This window comes from Numida meleagris, chromosome 2 (genome assembly GCF_002078875.1).
Source record: "Numida meleagris isolate 19003 breed g44 Domestic line chromosome 2, NumMel1.0, whole genome shotgun sequence".
NCBI lineage: Eukaryota > Metazoa > Chordata > Aves > Galliformes > Numididae > Numida > Numida meleagris.
In genome coordinates, this window is record NC_034410.1 from 19,946,922 (window position 1) to 19,965,869 (window position 18,948).

Here is an 18,948-nt window from a genome sequence, read left to right on the forward strand (position 1 = left end):
GGCCGCCCGCCCCCCCGCAGGCAGCCCCGCTCTGCACCGCTCCGCTCCGCTCCGGCGCTGCTCCCGGCCGCGGCGAGCAGCGCAGGGGACGAGGATGCTGCGCCGGCAGCCGCCGCGCCCGCTGCTCCTCCTGTCAGCGCTGCTCTGCGCGCCGGCGTCGGCCTTCAACCTGGACGAGGAGAAGCTGACGGTGTACAGCGGGCCGCCCGGCAGCTACTTCGGGTACTCGGTGGACTTCTACGTCCCCGACCCCAGCACGTGAGTGTCGGTGCTGGCGGCGGGCGGGCGGCGGGGGTGAATCCCGGGGCGGGGGCGGCGGGGTGACAGCCCCCGGCCCCCTGTCGGCGCCGAGCCCCCCGCTCCGCCGGTGATTCGCGAGCGTGCTCCGCAGGGTCAGCGTCCTGGTGGGAGCTCCCCGAGCCAACACCACGCAGCCGGACATCGTGGAAGGAGGAGCGGTGTACCACTGCGGCTGGCCTGCCGCGCGCTGCAGGCAGATCCCCTTCGATAACACCAGTAAGTGCGCGGCGGGGCCCGGTGCGGCTGGCGGGGATGGAGCGCCCCGAGAGCCGCTGCTCGCCCGGCTCCTCGCGGAAGGCGGGGGGGGTTCTTCTGGAGCAGAGATGCGAGCTGATTGAGGCGCGGCGTGGGTAGATCGTAGCCACTTCCAGAATCCCAAGACAGATGTTTCTTATTTAATTAGGGAGAACGCACGTTTTAAGCAAGTCGGGCTGTTTATGCTTTCTGTTGTCTCCTTATAGGTCTTGAAAATAATTTCGACGGAGTGTTCCCAGGGACATAAAAATGGATTGGTCTCATTTAGGCAAAGTTTGACAGTTTAGTCATTAAACAAAAGTTATGATTCTTTAGGTTGTATTTAATCTTAGCATTTATGGTGTATTTAAATGAAAACACAATACAGTTCAGCCTTTTTCTAAGAGCACAAATGAAATTAGAAGAGCTTAAGTGCAGCGAGTAAGTGCAGTCCTTCACCCCTCCCACCCCCAGCCACCCACACGTCCTAGGGCTGTGTTTGTCACTGCAAACTCCACTCAGGACTCCCTTCATATTTGGACATTCTTCAAAACAGGCCCCAGGCTCCTGCTTTGGGAGCTTGTGGTGCACTATTTGATGTGCATGTGGCTACTTGGCTATGTAATGTGATGTAGATCATAACTTATATGTAAATGGAGAAGTATGGATATAGTATGCCTTTCATATCTTTATTGTAACACCAATAAAATTAGTTGAGCAAATATTCCTTTTTTTTCCGTCTTATAATTAGATAATTCATGTACCAGAAAAGGAACGTGTTATCTACAGAAATTACTTATATGTTTGAACAGAAAACTTTCAGAACAAATGAAAATCCCATTGCTTTTTAAAGGGCAATTTTCAAAAACGAATGAAAATCTGATGATGAAACACAGAATGACATCTGGCTTTCCCATGGGAAACTCCAGAAAAGTTCACTGAAGAGGCTTGGGGCAGCTCCATACTCTTATTTGCAGATGTTGTACTTTGAATAGAGACACTACCACTACTGAGCATCATAGCATCGTAGAATGCTTTGATTCGGAAAGGCCCCTTAAAGGTCATCTGGTCCAGCTCTCCAAGAGCAGCTGCATGGCTTTGTGCTGTACCACATGACTGTCCAGAGAATACAGAGAGCTCAGCATCTCCAAAGTGTTGTTCCTTCAGTCTACCTGAGGCATTTTGTATCCTCTGGATAGACACCTGACTTGCAGATAGTTGAAGTTAGGCAAGATGCCCGTTGTGTGAGCATCAGTGCACTGAACTTGGACGTGTGACTGCAGCACAGACGAGTTTGGCAGTGTTACCACCGGCTGTGCAGTTCGGGTACTGAGGGCAGTTAAGGTGTCATTTCACACAGCTCAGTGCTGGCCTCATAGACAAGGACCCCAGGAAAGTTTGTGTAGCTTGTAAAAACACCCATTCCTCAGTGCCAGCAGCATAAAGACCATCTCCAGGATGGTCCGTGGATGGTTCATCTTACTGAAGTACGGATGTATATTTATTTCGTGTCACTTTTGTCTCTCCAAAATACTTTACTTACTGGAGGAAGTCTTTCATCTTTGCCACATTTTCCCCAGAGCAGTCCACGTGAGCTCTAGCCTGGATGAGACTATTCTAACTGGTCTTTACATGCAGTTCCTGTCAAAGCGTTGGACCACTGTGTCAAACTGTAGTTATATGCTCCTTTTTAAATGCTAGGGGTATTTTCAGATCATGGCTCTTTCCGCACCTCGTACTCACTGTGCCTTCTCCCTGCAACAGCACTGAGAATTGCCATTACTCCCATTTTGTATTTATAATTCCTATTTTTTATATTTATTCTGAGAAACAGAAAAAAGTCTTTGTTGACAAAGATCATACAGGAATTTGGTTATGGATTTTTTCATCTCCCTCCAGTGCCTTAACTAGAAGATAATCCTTTCTGCCAAAGCAAAAACACCAACTAATTGTTAAAAGACTGAGCATTCAGCTCTGTCTTTAACTTCAGAGATGAGTGCTTCAAGCTTCATAGTCTTGGAAGGATGTGGTGAAGGTGTTCTGAAACAGAAAAGGTACATAGGATGCTTCAGGGCTGGAAAGTCTCATTTTGATATATTTTTATACAAACCTTCCTTGTTTAAGTGCTGTTTTCATGTATCTAACCAAACAGTATCAGCTCTTTCAGTTAGGTTCACTAAACACAGTAAAACAAACAAAACTTCTGAATCACTGACAGCATTTTTAATTAACATCAGAAGTAAAAATTGAGGGGAGCTGGAAAGAAAGGGCAAGCATAATGTAACACTTAAAAGGCACCGTGAGCCATTAAAAAAAGAACTTACTAAATCAGTATTGTTTACCACAAGAGTTCAATAGAGGACTTCTAAAGAATTTGTTAAAGAAAAATAGATTTGAGCATACGATAGCCCGACTTAGATACATGAAATTTCTGCAGTCACAGAAACTGTGAAATTTCTACTGTATCCAAAAAATTCAAGAGATCAACAAATGCAGGTGGTTGAAAACCACTACCTTAACACCATCGCTTAAATATGAGCATGAAGGCTTTTGACATGTCTTCTGTTTCTGAGGGCTGGACACACAAATGCAATTGTGCTCAGTGAAGTTATGCTCATCCACTGAGGGACCGTACACTGAGTGCATTTGGATGTTATTTGGACTTTTACTGCCAACAGCAGCCATCAGAGTTCAGAAACGGAAAGGTTCACTGCGTGAATGAGGGCGCTTTCACCAAAAACGTAATAGTCTTTTTGATTGCATCAGGGCTGGAATTACCTCACAAGCAGAGCATCTCTGCTGCCGACTGCAGGTGCTGGAGTGTGTGGCCATTGCAAATCATCCTGTAGTGTCCTAGGGCCGATGTTTGGCTGGTGAAAACAAGTCTGTAAGGGGGCACCTAACGAACAAAACTCGTATGTAATGGTACTGATGATTTCCCGGTTCCCAGAAGGAAAATTGACCTAATTTCAAGGTTTCCTTCATTTGCAAATGTGTTGATATTATTTGTCTTAGTGCTATTAGTATCTTGTTCCTCCTAAATGTCAGAAGTGATGGCAATGACTAGTTTTCTGTGGTGACTTCAGTCAAGATTCCAGCCATTTCCTAATATCAAGGTGTTACAGGTGGGGGGTTGCTTTATACTAATTTAAAATTTTCCCTTATTTTACTGATGTTTATTGTATGAATGTAGATATCATTTTAGACAGAGGAAATATTTTTTCAGAGAGTGATTGAGGGAACCAAGTGGTTAATAGACACCTTAGTGAAAAACTGAGGTTAGCTTAGGTTAATTCTAAGATGGTAAGCGCTGAGACAGGATGGACTTTGGTCCTGTAGTCTGTAACATTGACGACTTTTTTTTCCTCTGAAAAATATCTTCCTATTTTGAAGATATCTACAAGTTTATTTTAAAGAAAGCTATTCTATATCCTCCATGCCATAGAGTCCTGAAGGGAGAATAGAGGTGTGAAGCCCCACCGGACCTGCCATCCCTACATGCTGTAAGACAGCTTCAGGTTTTCCCCATGGAGTGGAGATCTGACACTGCAGAAGCTGTGCTCAGTCACTGGCAAGGTGCCCATAACCTCCCCGCCACCACACTGGAGACTAAACCTGTGCTTTGTCTCCTGTAGACCTTAAATGACAAGAGACAAATCCCTCTGGCGTGTGAAGTTCTCTCACTCCTTTTTATCTAAGAAACTAAGACTGCATGAGTAATTAGGCATTGTGTTGGTTACAAACATATACTTAACAGGAACATGCAATATTCACTCAATTGCCCATGAAAGGTATGCAAACACTTTTAACACATTGTCATTACTTCTTAGTGCCATGTTCTAGCAGTCAAACATAAATGAGACTCCTGACTGCTAGCACTGATACTCAAGACTACTCCTGAAATCATCTCTGTGGCACCGTCGATATGTTAGGATGCACAAGCTCGTCTGAGTGCTATGAGCAGCTGCTTAACTTGCGTTAATGTGGAAGCATTTGTGGACTAAACTGTTCTGATGGCAGAGCTAGCAGAGTTTCAGGACTATCTGCAGCTCGTGCCTGAAAGTCATACCACTTGACTGATACTGTTTTACTGGGAATTCAACCACAGTGTTACTAATCTCTCAGGTTACCATATTCTTCAGAGTATTAAATCCAGACATTTCCAAAGCACTGATGTTATTTACTTGCAAACTTACATCAGTAATTAGTCCTCTTGATGGAATAGATTGTTTCTGTCAGGGGGTGGAGGAGGAAGGAAGATGAAATTTTGACATCCATTGGGAATTGAGTCCATTCATCCATATGCAAGTCATGTATAAGGACATTCCCATATAAGTGGACCAGTGATATGGCCTGCAGCCAAGAAGGGGCTTTAACAGAAACTCTGTGTTTCCTGCTGCTGATGCAGCACTGACTCTGCAGTCCCTTCAAAGCTCCTGAAACCTTGGTGCTGGAGCCAAGGCTGGGAGGAAGCTGAAAGCACTGCCCCTTAGAATACAACCGGTGCTTTGACAAATTTCTTTGGAGCAAGGGACTGTTGCAAAGTATAATGGAAGGGCTTTTAGTATTCCACTACTCCAGGAAATATGGACTGAAGGGCAAGGACTCTTCCTTGTTTCCCTGCTCTGTAAAACTGTCCTATTGCATTACAGTGGATACTCTTTGAAACTCAATGAGAGGACAGGGGAACAAGCATCAGCATTATATTGAAGAGATATGATCTGGATTTCCTCTCTTATTTACACAAAGCTAACTTCTCCTTTTATGAAAAGAGTTTTACAGTGACTGTTTCTGCTTTAGCACTGAGGTACAATTCCCAAGTCCTCATGTTTAGTCTGGATGCTCTTCCTTTCGGCTGCCAGAAGAGGTAGCAGGAGAGCAATATGAAAAAAACTCTCCATGTGATTAACTGGGGAACTTCTGAAGTACTCAAAGCATCTTGCTGCCAGAAGCAAACTTTAATGACCCCTGAAGTACACTGTTGCATTTGAGAGCTGTTAAAAAACTAATACTTCATATTTCAGGAACTCATTGTAATGGTTATTTTTAATGGTACTACTAAACAAACTGTAATAAGTTCTCATGTTTTAAATTAGCTCCAAGGGCAGAATTTTAAACACTTGCCCTAAGTCTCCAGGGCTCACTGTAGTACTGCCTTCACTGCCGGTCATCAGTTTTAGAAAAATAAGTTATATTTTCTAAACTAATGGGAGAGAATTTGGACAGACTCTGAAGAAGAACAGATAAGGGGAATGTAGGTCAGTCACGGCCAACTGTGCAGTTGATTAAAATCATGAGCTAATTTGGCCAGCAGTTGAGCTTGATCGTAACAGAACCCAGGTACTGTATAAGGAAAGGATGTATTGTGGGACTCAAGAGATTTAGTTACATGAAAAAATCATTAGCTGTAAAGTTGGTAAGTTTCTGGGGAAAACTTAGAATCCTGTTGTAAAAGAAAATTTACATCTCAAGAGAAAATGCTGAGGGATAACTTTGTTGTACTTTTAAATGCTGACACATTTCAGTGAGTATGCCAGAAAAACCTTATCTGGAGCCTCATGGTTCACTTGACCACATGGTAACATTCTGATTTATAATGGACCCTTGTTGGTTTCTTTTATAAATCTCAGCATTATCTAAAGAAGGAAAAAATACCCTTAGCTGTGTTAGTTCATGCCCTGAGGTCTTGATTTGTTTTTGATCAGATTGTACTCAGGCAAAAAATCCTGTTGGGTTTGATGATTCTTTTTTTTTTTCTTGATTCGTGGAATGAAAGTCCAAATAAAGCTCTTTAGATATGATCTATCAAATTAAAATAACTCATATGAATAGAATCTAAGGCATGGTACAAAAACAGAAATTAAATAGATGTTTGCAGAATCACATAAAAACAGAGGCAGCTCTTCCTGTCATGTAGGGTTTTTGCATGTATTTACTGTCTCAAAACACTGCAGTTTTTTTTCCACAGTGATAATGTTGAAGGCAACTTGCTTGTCTTTAGTCTTGCATTTGTATTCTGCCTCTCTGCTAAAGACATCGTATCAATGGTCCTGTGGATATTACTGTGGTTAGTAATGAGTGCTACCATTTGAATTTTTAATGGTGATGATACTGAAAGAAATCACTGCCATCTCCTCTCCTCTCTCAATTCTAGAACATGGGACCTTCTCTGCCAGTACAAACTCCTCCCTCTCTCTTCCTTCCTGCAAGCCATGACCCTATCAGTACAGCAGGGCTTCAAAGTTCAAAGATAAAGTAGGTTGCTTGGAGGCTTGTGTAGCAAAGTTCTGAATCTGCCAAAGGGTGGAGACGTCACAGCCTCTCTGAGCAAACTCTTGTAGTGTCTCATGACTCTCAGATCTTCCTTTGCTTTCTCTTCTTCAGCTGCAAGTCTTGTACTCAAATGTACTCGGTGTCTCAAAACTGTACATAGTATTCCAAGTGTTGTCCTCTTGTGAGGGAGATATTTGCTTTCCTTGACCAATACATACTTATAAAAATATAAATGTTTGTTATCTTTATATATTTTTATTCATGGTATTGAAAAATTGCATAGATTTAGCTGATTTTTTGGCTCCACTTCACATGTATACATGAATATATGTGAAATAGACATATATATTAGATTTTATATTTCATATATTTATTTATGCATATGGCTATGCTTAAATACATTTGTGTATCAGAACTGATATAGAAAAGAGATTTGCCATTCGGGGTGCAGTCTTGAATAGGCACAGGTTAGCAGGTTAGTCAACAGAGCCTTCAGCAGGTGGCTGTTGAGTAGCTGTCTGTGTTTACCCATTCCAGTACGTACAGGCAAACACACACACGAGAGCCTGTGAAGATAATACTTTTCAGAGTTCCTGATGAGTGAGAACTGACCTGAAAGAGCCGCACGTCTATCGTATGTCTTGATTAGAAGCATCATTTTTCTGTGTCGTTTGTTTTAAATATTTTGCTTTTGTTCATTTGAGTATTTTCAAATTACAGGGTATGCTGATTTTTTTACTTTTAGTTTTCAGTAACTAAATGAACCACAATGAGCCACTATCAGTATCTGCAAATATGTATTTCTTATTAATTTCTAATTAATTCATTTCTAATTTATGATTAATACAACAAAGAAATATTTACAAGTGCAATGCTTGCATCATGCCTGTTGAAAGAGTTTATAATGTGCTTACTTAGTGACTGAGAGGAGACCAAATCCTGTAGAAAGTGCCAAATTTAGTCATATGTGCCAATGATGGATCGGCATTTACATTTACTCCAGGTTCAGGCTTCAGTTCCTAGAAATGAATCTCTGTACTGTTGTTCTTATGTAGGTTTGCTTTTTTCTGTCTGGATTCAGTTTTTTCTACTAGTCCAGATACTACAGAGGCCTCCTTCCCTTTGGTAGCCCCCAGGTAGCTCAAGTCCAAAACAGTGGAGAAAGGAACACTAATTTTGAGAACCATGTTTCACTATCTGCAGCACTGCTCCTTAGGCTGGTCTGCAAGGTAACACCAGTGCATGGGAGTTTTGGCTCCTGCAGCAGAAAATGAGATTATTTGGGGTTGCTAAAAAGTTGTTTAATTATGTCTTTGCACCTAAATTTAGATACAGACATCACTGCTCTTTGCATGTTCTTGCTTGCCTGGACCTTAGCCTGCAGTACTGTCTTAGCCAGTACAATTGAGAGTGACTCCAGGGCTGACTTTTAAGCCAAGTCTGCGAGTCATCCAGACTGCTGACCATCTGGAGCAGCTCCTGGGCTGGCTCTGAGGCGATCCAGCTGGGACTCAGGAACTACTGGGCTGTGCTGCGGGCAGGCCCCAGCGCCGTGCACCCAGCCCAGCTGCTGCCCTGTGGCCCAGCTCTCTTTGCACTGGTGTCACGTATCGGGATACGAGAAAGCCTGGACTCGGTTCTAAAAGGGGCCAGACATGTTCCTCCAGAAGAGAGAATGACATCTGTGTGCAACCTGAGTGCAAGCCAAGCTTTTGTTGCTCACAGAAGTGGAGACATAGCATGCAGGCCTCAGATCCTCATAAATAACACCCAGAGAGCGATTTTATTGTCTTATAATGGTATTGTCAGGATACAGACATGTTATTTTTTGAAGCACTTAGACAGCAAAATTTTGAGGGATGTGCCAAAGACAGAAATAATGTCATTGCTTTCTGAAAACCAGAGTGCAATTTATCTGACAAACAAGTAGCTTTTATGTGAGTGTAGCTGCTCCAAGCCCATCGTCCTTGGCTCTCTGTAGTCAGATGAAAATAAAAGAAGGTTCTTTTAGGCCATGGTTCATCTGACCTTCCCAGGTGTGTGTTTTAGGATGAGAACTGTGCAGCAGATCATGCCCTCAGGTGTATATGGTGACTGGCTTGGGGACATTTATGAGTGTCTTTGCTCGGAGCCTTGCTGTCTAATTCAGTGCAGCTGGTGCACAGTAATAGGAGTCCACATGTAGTCACACAGGCTAATTGTGCTTACAGCTTCACTTTGATAAAGATATAGGGGAAGCAATGGATGTTTTACAACAATCTGAAATACCGTTTGTTTCTTATATATAGACTAAACTGTATTTTGAAGCACAACCTCAGGAAGCAGGCAGATGATTTCATAGCTCCAGTGAGAGTTCTGAACAAACATGATTAGAGAATTTCTGTGAAAAGACATTTAACGGGGGAAGGAAAGCAAGCTATTTACTGATTTGAGTGTGTGTGATGTTTTGCTAATTATTTTATAATAAAAATCCCACACCACATGATGAAGGGCTCATACTACATCTTATGCCAGTAAGGAAGACTACAGTTCTTGCGGATTTACTGGTAAATTCTGATATGTTTTTTATAAATCCCACAAACAGTTGTCCTAGTTTTAAAATGTACCCTTTTCTCAAATTTGCGTATACTTTGCCAGTAGGCAGTCAAGGTCTTTTGAAGTTTGAAACTGGTTGTGAGGGTCCTCAGAGCCAGGCTAGCATTGGCTGCTGTAAGCTGAGCATGGCTGATGGTTTCAAGTTTCAAAAGCGGTGTTTCTATCAAGACCTTATCTTGGACTCTGATCATCTTCAGATTTGCTAAAGCATTAAAAAAAAATAAAATAAAAAAATCTTTAAAGTCTGAAAGAATCTGGCTTCACTGGAAAACGTAATTAAATGTGGTCCTGCCAACAGCTAGGTAGAAGCTGACAGCTCCCACAATGCCATATCAAAGTTGTTGATTCCCACACTCTTAAAGTTTAGACCTAAAGTAAGTAAAATGTATTTTAAAAGTCAGTCTGTGGTTATTTTAAATTATTCTTTCTGAATTTTAAAGATGTAAATATTCCTGAAATTTCTCTCTCTCCAACGAGTGCTGTGAGCATGGATTTCCTTATGAGTTTTGCAGTTTCACAGTACTGAAACATATTTGTATGAGGGGAGACACTTTCTCAGAGACTATTCAAACTTGTACAGATCCCTTCTCATTTGACTTTCTTGTTTGCTATTAGAAAAGTACAGAGGTGAGATCCCCTTTTTCTCCGAATATAAGGTTTTTTTCTTTCTGTTTATATCTGTAGCGTTTATGAGGTTATCACAATCTGAGGTAACCAGTGACCCAGCATCCAGAAAAGGACTCAGATATCTCCTCTGTGCCTGTTGGCCAAACCCCTGGAAGTGTTGGCTTTTTAAAAGGGATGATTATACCAGCTGCATTTTCCCTCCATTTGTAAAAGATATATATAAATCTATACAATATAATAACATTACTTTTTTTTTTCTATGTTCCAAGGTAGACAGTATATGTTTGTTTTTTTTTTTCACTTAGAGAGAAATAAAAAGAATTGATTCTTGTGCAATCCTTCTTGATAGCAACCAGAAAGAAGCAGAAGGGAATGCAGGGGAAAGGAGTAACGTCCTGCTTATGTATAAATTGAGAAGTTCATTAGGAATGACTGGTAAGGGAAGAGAATAGCTCATGAACATATGGGAAATCAGTTTACTTCGGAGAACTAAGGGTGAAAGGAAGGGATGTCTGCTTTTTATTAAAACCTGAAATGCATTATAATTGGCTTGAGTCTACGCCCAGATGGCTTCTCTTATGCTGACATCTGCAAGAGTGTATATAAAGCAACATTAAGAAGCTGTCTCTTGTGACAGTATGTACACATGTAATTCTGTTAAAAACTAGGTCCTTTGCTGTCTGTCATGTAGGGTCTTGAATATGCATGGTGAGAAATTTCATTTGCTTGACAAAAACTAATTACAGAATGTGGACATTTTTTTTCAGTTTCTACCCCTATAAGACAAGTTTTTAGGGATTTTTCTCATTTTTGTATATTTCTGTTCACCAGTCGTAAATTCAAGGACAACTTCCCTTTCCTTTTCTTCTCTTTCTTTTTCTTTCCTTCTTTCCTTCTTTCCTTCTTTCCTTCTCTTCCTCCTTCCATCCCTTCCTTCCTTCCTTTCTTCCTTTCTTTTGAGGGTGGAAGAAGATGCAGAATATTAAGTTTCATCTTGTGTTGTATTTCTTTTTCTGAACTTTAAGTATAATTATTTTGAATTTTCATATGTGAATTTCACCTGTGAAAATGAATCATTTTCCTCTGACCAATGAGAAGCTTAAACGTTAGTAGAACACTCCTATATTAAACTGATAGAATGATGACAGTAAATATGATGCAATTAATATATCTCTTGGTCTGTTCACTTGTATCTGTAATTCACAGGGTAATACTTTTTAAAATAAGCTGTCAACTTAATTCTCCTTTCTTTGTCAGACAACAGGAAAATCAAAGTCAATGGCACCAGGGAACCAATTGAATTTAAGACAAATCAGTGGTTTGGGGCAACAGTCAAAGCTCATAAAGAAAAAGTTGTGGTAAGTCTTATGTATTTTGTATTAATTTGGAGATAATGTTTATCTTTTCTCAAATGTGTATCTTTAGTAGACCTCTGTGTGTAGATTACAGAAGTCTATGATTATGCATAATTTATAATGCATAATACATTTATATATACATTTATAATGCTGAAATAATTTTGTTATGAACAAATAGTTTGATAATATGAGATTATTTTTACAACTGCAAAGCAATAACTTGTGTGTTGAGATTTTCTTGAAACTTCCAATTATTAGTAAAAAAAGGTGTTATAAGAGAAGAAATATCTAAAGGAAGTGCTTTCCCTTAAATAATATGCCTCGGGGTTAACCTGGAGAAGGATTTTGACATAAAACAGGTAATGAGTAAAGCGTCACTGCATTCTTTTACAGAGCTACCATATACTGTTAACTCCCTGTCACTTGTGTCAGTGTTATTACAGCTCTCAAACTTTGTGTTCCGTGCCTTCATGTACCGTTGTTCTATACATGTACTTTCCATTTAAAAGTTAATTACACAAGGAAAGTATTTGTAAGGATGTCATCTTTCTAAGTTGTCAATGTAAAAGCCTGAGAAGCAGCTGAAGATTTTTCCTTTTATGTACTCTACTGAAAAAAGTTCACAAACTGAAACAGAATACTACTTAGTTACCATTTGCTGAATCTTTATCACATGAGCAGAAAACCTCATCACTGTATCTGTACTAACCAACCATTGTTTTGCTTCTCGTAACTCTTCTCTGGCTTTCTCAGGGTAAAACTTGAACAGAAAAGCTCAACGTTTTTCTTTTTTAAGCTTTGTAGACTAAAAGGGGAGAAAAAGAAATTCTCATTAAGATGGCAGAAGCTTTTTTTTAACTAAAAATCCAATCATAAACTGCCTTATGTCAACATTTATGTTTATACATAATTCTTTCTTCAATCCGTTTTGCTCAGTGCTACAAAATGTGCCTCAGCCTCATAGGATGCCTAATTCCTTTTTGCTGCACTCTGGTTTTGCTCTCTGATATGTTTTACTCTGTAAGCTTTTCTAGGCAGGGGCATGTCTTAATGTCCCTGGCCCTAACTCGGTGTTCCAGAAGCTCAGACTGTTCCAGTAAGCTCTGAGTAAGGCAGTGGTTCATCCAGCTGGAACTGATTGCAGAAGTAAGGCCAATACAGTAATGTAAATAACAATGCCTCGCCAGAGGGTTTCTGATTGCAGAAGGGAGACAGGGCAGGATGCAAATGGAGGATTTGGTTGTATCTTACAGGGGCAAGGCTGTAGGGAGAGGTAGTATCTCCACCCCACCACCCCAGCCATTGAAAAGTTTTAGAGCACAGGAACTCCTGAAGAATGACTTGCCTACCTGACAGCTTGTAATTTTTGCTTTTACAAGTATATGAGTTATTTTTAAAAGATACTCTCTCTATCTCTACACAGCTACTATCTCTTTTATCCTTAGACTGTCATATTTGTAACACCACCACTGGAACACAGAAGATGAAATACTAGTCTACTAACCAAACTTATTTAGCAAAAAACTTTTCACTGGAAGACTGTTAAGTGCTTTACAACCATACTGCCTCTGTAGAGATGGCAACTGTTTTTTAATTAGGAAGCAGGGTTCATAAGACAGCACTCTGATGATAGGTGCGATAGGCAATGTGACACAACACCCTGACAGATCTTCTGTTCACAAGAGGAAAAGCAAATCAATTCTGCTGCAGCAACCATTACCGTAAGGTGAATCAGGACATAAGTAGGGATGTCTTCAGCCAAATAGATTAAGCTGTACATTACATATATGGGAATGAGTCTTGTGTGGTGAGCAGTAATAGAGCAAACTTGTGAAGCAGGCTTAGGGGGTATTTGAAAAGTACGCTTAAATGTGAGTTATAGTCACATTTCATCTGCTAAGGGCTATAAGCAAAAGATCAGACTCTATTTTTCAGGTTATAATGTTATTCCAAGAAGCAGTGGATCTGCATTTTCTTTTATCAATATGTTATGATCATTCTTGCATGAATGATACAATACCAGAGGGAATCCTTGTAAGCTGTTTATTAAAAAGTGCATTTGTCAAGTACTTAAACTAGAAGGGTACACGTGACATGGTTTCTGTTTTGGTAGGCTTGTGCACCCTTATATCATTGGAGGACCCTTAAAGACAGCCCAGAGAAGGACCCCGTTGGCACCTGCTATGTAGCGATTCAGAACTTCAGTGCCTATGCTGAATATTCACCTTGTCGCAACAGTAAGTATTAATAGAAACCAACTTGTGTTGGAGGAATTGGTGTTGCACTCAGTGCTTTCCTGCTTTCAGTATTTGTGCAGTCTTGCTTGAATGAAAATTACTGTGTGTTATTATTGCATTGGATGAGGCTTGAAAAGAAATCAGCATTAAATTGTGTGCCTGCAATTGGATGCTTTATTGTATAATTGAAAGAGGAGAAATTAAGTAAATTAAGCTCATGCAGTTATAGTGATGCGATATAATTGGTTCAACTTAAATGGCTTTAAAATGTAGCAAACAGATCTAGATAAGAACCAGACAGCATTTTAAACCAATTACTCATGTTCATACTGAGTATAAATCTCTCATCACAGGATCACCATCAGAAGACCAGACCCCACACAGAAACACACAGGCCTCTCTCACCGTTCTTGCCAGTATCACCCACAATAGTTCATTTATGAAGGACTTCCAGCATGGAAGAAATCTACACACATTAGCACTGCTGTTCCACTCTCTTCCCTGTGCTATTCGGAGTATGTGTGCCTCCACTCCACTGTAGTAGCAGTCTATGGGCCTTTCTTCTTGAGGAATAGGAAAGAAACAGTGCATGTATGTTTAGAATCAAGCTCTGTTACCTAGAAGTCTACAGTAAATTTCCCACGTCAGATTAAATCAGTTGCTCATCCTTTTTGGCGTCCTATGTCTAGACAAATATAATGATTGTTAATACTCTCACTACCTCGGTGCTCCAAATTGTTAAAATCAATAAGAGGTATCTAGAGACTTGACTGGGCTAGGCATACTGCACTTTCTCCACTCAGATCAGAGAAATGTTCGTTCAGTAACTTTCCTAAAGGTAATGTGCGTATGATAGCAAATATGATGGGCATACCTATCCCTTCCTTGGGAAACCCTCAAAGCAGAGCTACAGTGCTGTTCAGTTTAGTGATGACAGGTTGCTCTTTCAAGTTGTGAGCCAATAGCACGAGAAGTCTGTATGTTATTTCTTGTCATGATACTCACTGAACAGAGAGCCTGCTTTTGCCAGGTGCACATGAACTAATTTCAAAATACACCTAATGACTGTTCCTCTACTGGAAACTGTGCTCTTACTATCAAGTCTCTTGTGTGTTATTTTGCCAAGAAAGTACTAGGCATGTTACAGGAAAAGTAGATACACAACTTCACATAATTAGAAGATCTCTTTCCTGTGAAGATCTACAATCAGCATCATATAATGTGGCTGGATTTTCCTGACATCGGACAGATCCATGATAATGTAGCCCAGTAATGCTTTCTGTGGTCTACCAGAAAACCTGCACACATAAATGAACTGAAATAAAGCTCTAAACTGAATTGTGCTGCCAAGTGTTTCTTTCATCTGTTAGTCCTTATCCCTGGATGGACAGATACAGAAAGCAGCTGAAGCTGTAAAAGAAATGGTGCCCACAAGATCTACTTCACGTGTTTCTGATGACTTCCTGGGCCTGTGCCAAAAGCTGATGCCTCCAAAGAGAGGAATGTCAAGTGGTCATTGGCATCAGTTTCCAATCCTGCATACTTCCAGCACTCCAGTGCTCATAGGGAAGCCCTAAAATGGGTACGAACACACTTTGTGCAGTTATGTAAGAATTTAGACATAACAATGGACAGAAACAGGAAGGATGTTCTTGCACATTACATACATCCAGAATAATATTATGCTGAGGTCTCACTTGAGCAAATGTGTATCAATTACAGGGGCGAGCCTTGTGAAGAACATGTCCCTTTCCTTTGCTGTAGTACAGATAATCAGGATGTTGTTTAAACACTGACCAATGCTGACCCCTTATCCACTGTGTCAGCATTTCTTGAGTATGCCTTAGTGAACTCTTGTTTTTGTGTTTATGGCCGAGCAGGATTTGATGACCATTCTAGGTTTTCTTGTTATGTTGTTTACTTTTCTATCTCCAGAAAAAAAAAAATCAGATTGAGTTGTAATGAGAGTCTTCTTGACAGTGAGAGGTCGAAGTCCCTAGTAACTGGTCCAATTTTTTAAAACCTTTGTGATGGGACTGCACGTTCACTGTCCTGCAGAAGGCCTTGGTTTGCTTTGCTTCTTTAAAACAAACAAAAAAGAAAGAAAGAAAGAAAAACTACCTCCTTTCCACATATTTTGGTAGTTTTGCATTTACAGCCATACAGTTCTGGGATGTGTGCACTGTCTTCTGCATGAACTATGAGATCAGTAAAATGCTTCTACCTTCAAAATTGCAGGCAATGCAGATCCTGAAGGACAAGGCTTTTGTCAAGCAGGTTTCAGCTTAGATTTTTTCAAGGTAAGACTGTGCCTCTGAAATACTTTCACTAAATGTATTTCTAATATGTCCCCCATATCCACACACCGTCCCAGTAATCAAGAGTTTATGCTCATGCTGTTGCATATTGAAAATTTTGCAAAGTTACTGCAAGTTCTTTTCTCCTTTGTAAGCTTCAAACTTTCTGGTTTCAGAAAAAAAAGAAATAAAAGAAATATTGCTATCAATACCTGTTCATCTGTTAGCGGCACTCCAGTTTGGCTCTCCTAAGTCTATATTAATGGACAGCTAAGCCAAAAATTGTATGTGCTTCTGTCTCAGTTTTTCACATTTCCATTGCTTTCCAGAGACCTGACTTTCAGGAAATAATGGGCAGGAACCATCGTCTTTTTTTGAAGCCAAGCTAGATTATATAATGATGCTTTTGGAGCCAGACTAATGATTAAGACTGTTCTCCTGTGGAGGTGGTAGAGGAAATGCTGAAGGGAAATAGCTTGTTGTTCTTACATGCCAGGACAGTCCAATAAAAATATTGTGAGCCAAAGAGTTTACTTTGCAGCTATTGTTATTATCTGCGCCAGTATTACAGCTCCAGGAGCCCACATGTCTTTCACATCATTGGAGTTGTTTTCACTGTTGTGGAGCAACACTGTTATTCACCCTATTAATAGTCAAGTAGGTAGACCTCTTTGTAGACTATGCACAACTGTATTTCTCTGTAAAGTATTGCTGTTGCTTCATTGAATGTGAAGGCCCTCTTTTATACAGACTTTGTTTTGGTACAGATAAACAAAAATGTTTAGGATGCTTTGTTACTACTGAAAAAATACTGGCTTTAATTCAAATGAAGATACATAGGGCAATGTTAACTTAATTTAACCACAGGTTTTTCTGAACATCCATGTACATACATCCTTTCCTTGAACAGGGAGCTGTTCTCCCTTATCATTATTCTGATATTCTTTTGATCATTTGTATTGTTTTTCCATGCATGCTTCATTTTGTTGTGTTCTTTTGTTGTGTAATTTTATTCAATTATGCTTTTTGTAGAATGGAGACCTCATAGTAGGCGGGCCTGGTAGTTTTTATTGGCAAGGTATGTTCATCTGGCTGGTTAACTTGATCTAAGAAGTGAAACATAAAGTACTTTGGAAAATGTGGTTCTTGATTTCCAGTATTTTCTCAATTTAAGATAACCAGTCTCTGGTCCATTTTCAATAAATATAAATCAGAGGAATTCTTTAACAAGCCGCTGAGCATAAAGAGAAGTCAGAGAAAATTCAGACTGTAGGTTCTGTAGAAAGAGAGACAAATAGGAATAACTATGTTTATGTTTACATTTTAGTACATTTGCTGTTTAATTAATAAGCTATTCTCCTAGAAATACTTTTATTTTTAAAATAGCTGATAACTGTACAGTAGAAGTGATATTTTCAATGTTTTGTCTCTGTTTCTGAACATGACCTTCTATTGCTATCTGCATATATTTTTAGTGTATTTATGGCATCACTGTAATTTTCCAGATGTAGCTTCTCACATAGATGAAACCTGAAGTAATTTTGGAAAAGGAAATTTTTGCTGTAACTGTTTTTGAAGTTTGCGACATAGCTGATTCCCAGACTCTGTTGGTAAACTTGCCTCTTGTCAGCTTCATTGATGTGTGTTTTTTTCATTGCCATTAAAAAAGGAAGATCTAGTTGAGTATGATGGTAGGGAATGCATGGCTTTGAATTTTCCAGTAAGAAATTACTTCCATTTGTCTATTACATCTGTAGTATACAGCTTCAAAAGGTTGCTGTTCTGAAGAAGCTGAGGCTGAAAATGCTTGACTTTGGTTTGATTCAGCCCTGTGAAATGAATTTGGAGTTGTTTATGTGACAGTTCAAAAGAGAATCAATGCCTTGTATTGATTTATGTGTAGTCTTGAGATTTTCAGGGTAATAGTGGAGTTAAGACTGAGAGAAGATGTGCTATACTCTCCGTTTCAGCTCTGCCCTGATGTTCTACTAGCTCTACTTTGTGGCTGTCCTTTGTGTCCCTTTCATTTATGAAGCTGTTTGAATCCAGGTCAGGTAATCACTGCAAGCATTGCGGATATCATCACAAATTATTCCTTCAAGGATATTCTGAGGAAACTGGCACGAGAGAAGCAAACAGGAGTGGCACCACCCACATATGATGACAACTACATGGGTAATCTAAGCTCTGTCTCAATTAGCACTATGTCCTAAAAGCATGGGGCTTGTATAAATAAGAAAACAATTGTGACGGAATTTGAACACGTTATGTCTTAAGCACAGCAGCAACAGTAGTAGTTTGCTGGTTACTTCAGTGAGATGAAGAACATTTTTAAAGTTATGTGTGACAGGTTTAAAAGTTGAGATCTTAAATGTCTCATTAAGGTTTTTATTATTTGATCTTAAATAAATAAGCACAAATGAAAACTTTTCTTATTTGTCTTGTTCATTCCAAAATAATGACTTGAGTTTAAAGTTACTGCTTGCTTCAGTTGTTAACTTTTAAATAACAGAAGTCTGATTGAATTTATTCTTTAATAATAGTAAAAAAAAAAAAAAAAAGGGCTTTTTGTGTGCCTTTATCTTCACTAAGAGTTTGCTTTGTTCACATATCTCTGCATGCAAGACAAGTTTTTCTTCACATAATTATAGAAAAAGATGCAGTGGAATTAGAAGGCAAAGGTGCATCCTTTCATCTCTGTCCATAGATTTGAAATTACAGTCACTAATGAAACCCAAAAGCCTTTACTCTGTCAATATCAATTATCATACTGATTTACTAAAACCTCAGGAGGTACTTGACTGCATCGTAGGAAATCTGTCTTCCATATAGTGCAAAAACAGGATACTTGCACTGTAATGGAAATGGTGAGTCATGGCTTGAACCAGTGATTGAACACCTGGTAGGAAGGCAGGGCCAACCCAAGGGAACTCAGGTGCATGCAGTGCTCCTGAGTGACCAGAAGGGGTGCAGCCAGGATCCTCCCCTTCCCAGATCTCATTTAAGGGTTGGCAGTGGAGGTAAGGG

The 18,948-nt window shown here is 39.9% G+C and overlaps 1 protein-coding gene across 1 annotated transcript in view; it reads left to right on the forward strand.

The window, feature by feature from the left end:
* Positions 1 to 18,948, forward strand: part of ITGA8 (integrin subunit alpha 8) — a 101,094-nt gene continuing 82,146 nt past the window's right edge. Inside the window, exons 1-7 of the mRNA XM_021388378.1 lie at positions 1 to 258; positions 392 to 516; positions 11,287 to 11,387; positions 13,501 to 13,624; positions 15,863 to 15,924; positions 16,954 to 16,999; positions 17,971 to 18,096. Coding sequence (XP_021244053.1) covers positions 95 to 258; positions 392 to 516; positions 11,287 to 11,387; positions 13,501 to 13,624; positions 15,863 to 15,924; positions 16,954 to 16,999; positions 17,971 to 18,096 — 748 coding nt within the window. The 5' untranslated portion in view covers positions 1 to 94. The remainder of the gene's footprint in view (positions 259 to 391; positions 517 to 11,286; positions 11,388 to 13,500; positions 13,625 to 15,862; positions 15,925 to 16,953; positions 17,000 to 17,970; positions 18,097 to 18,948) is intronic.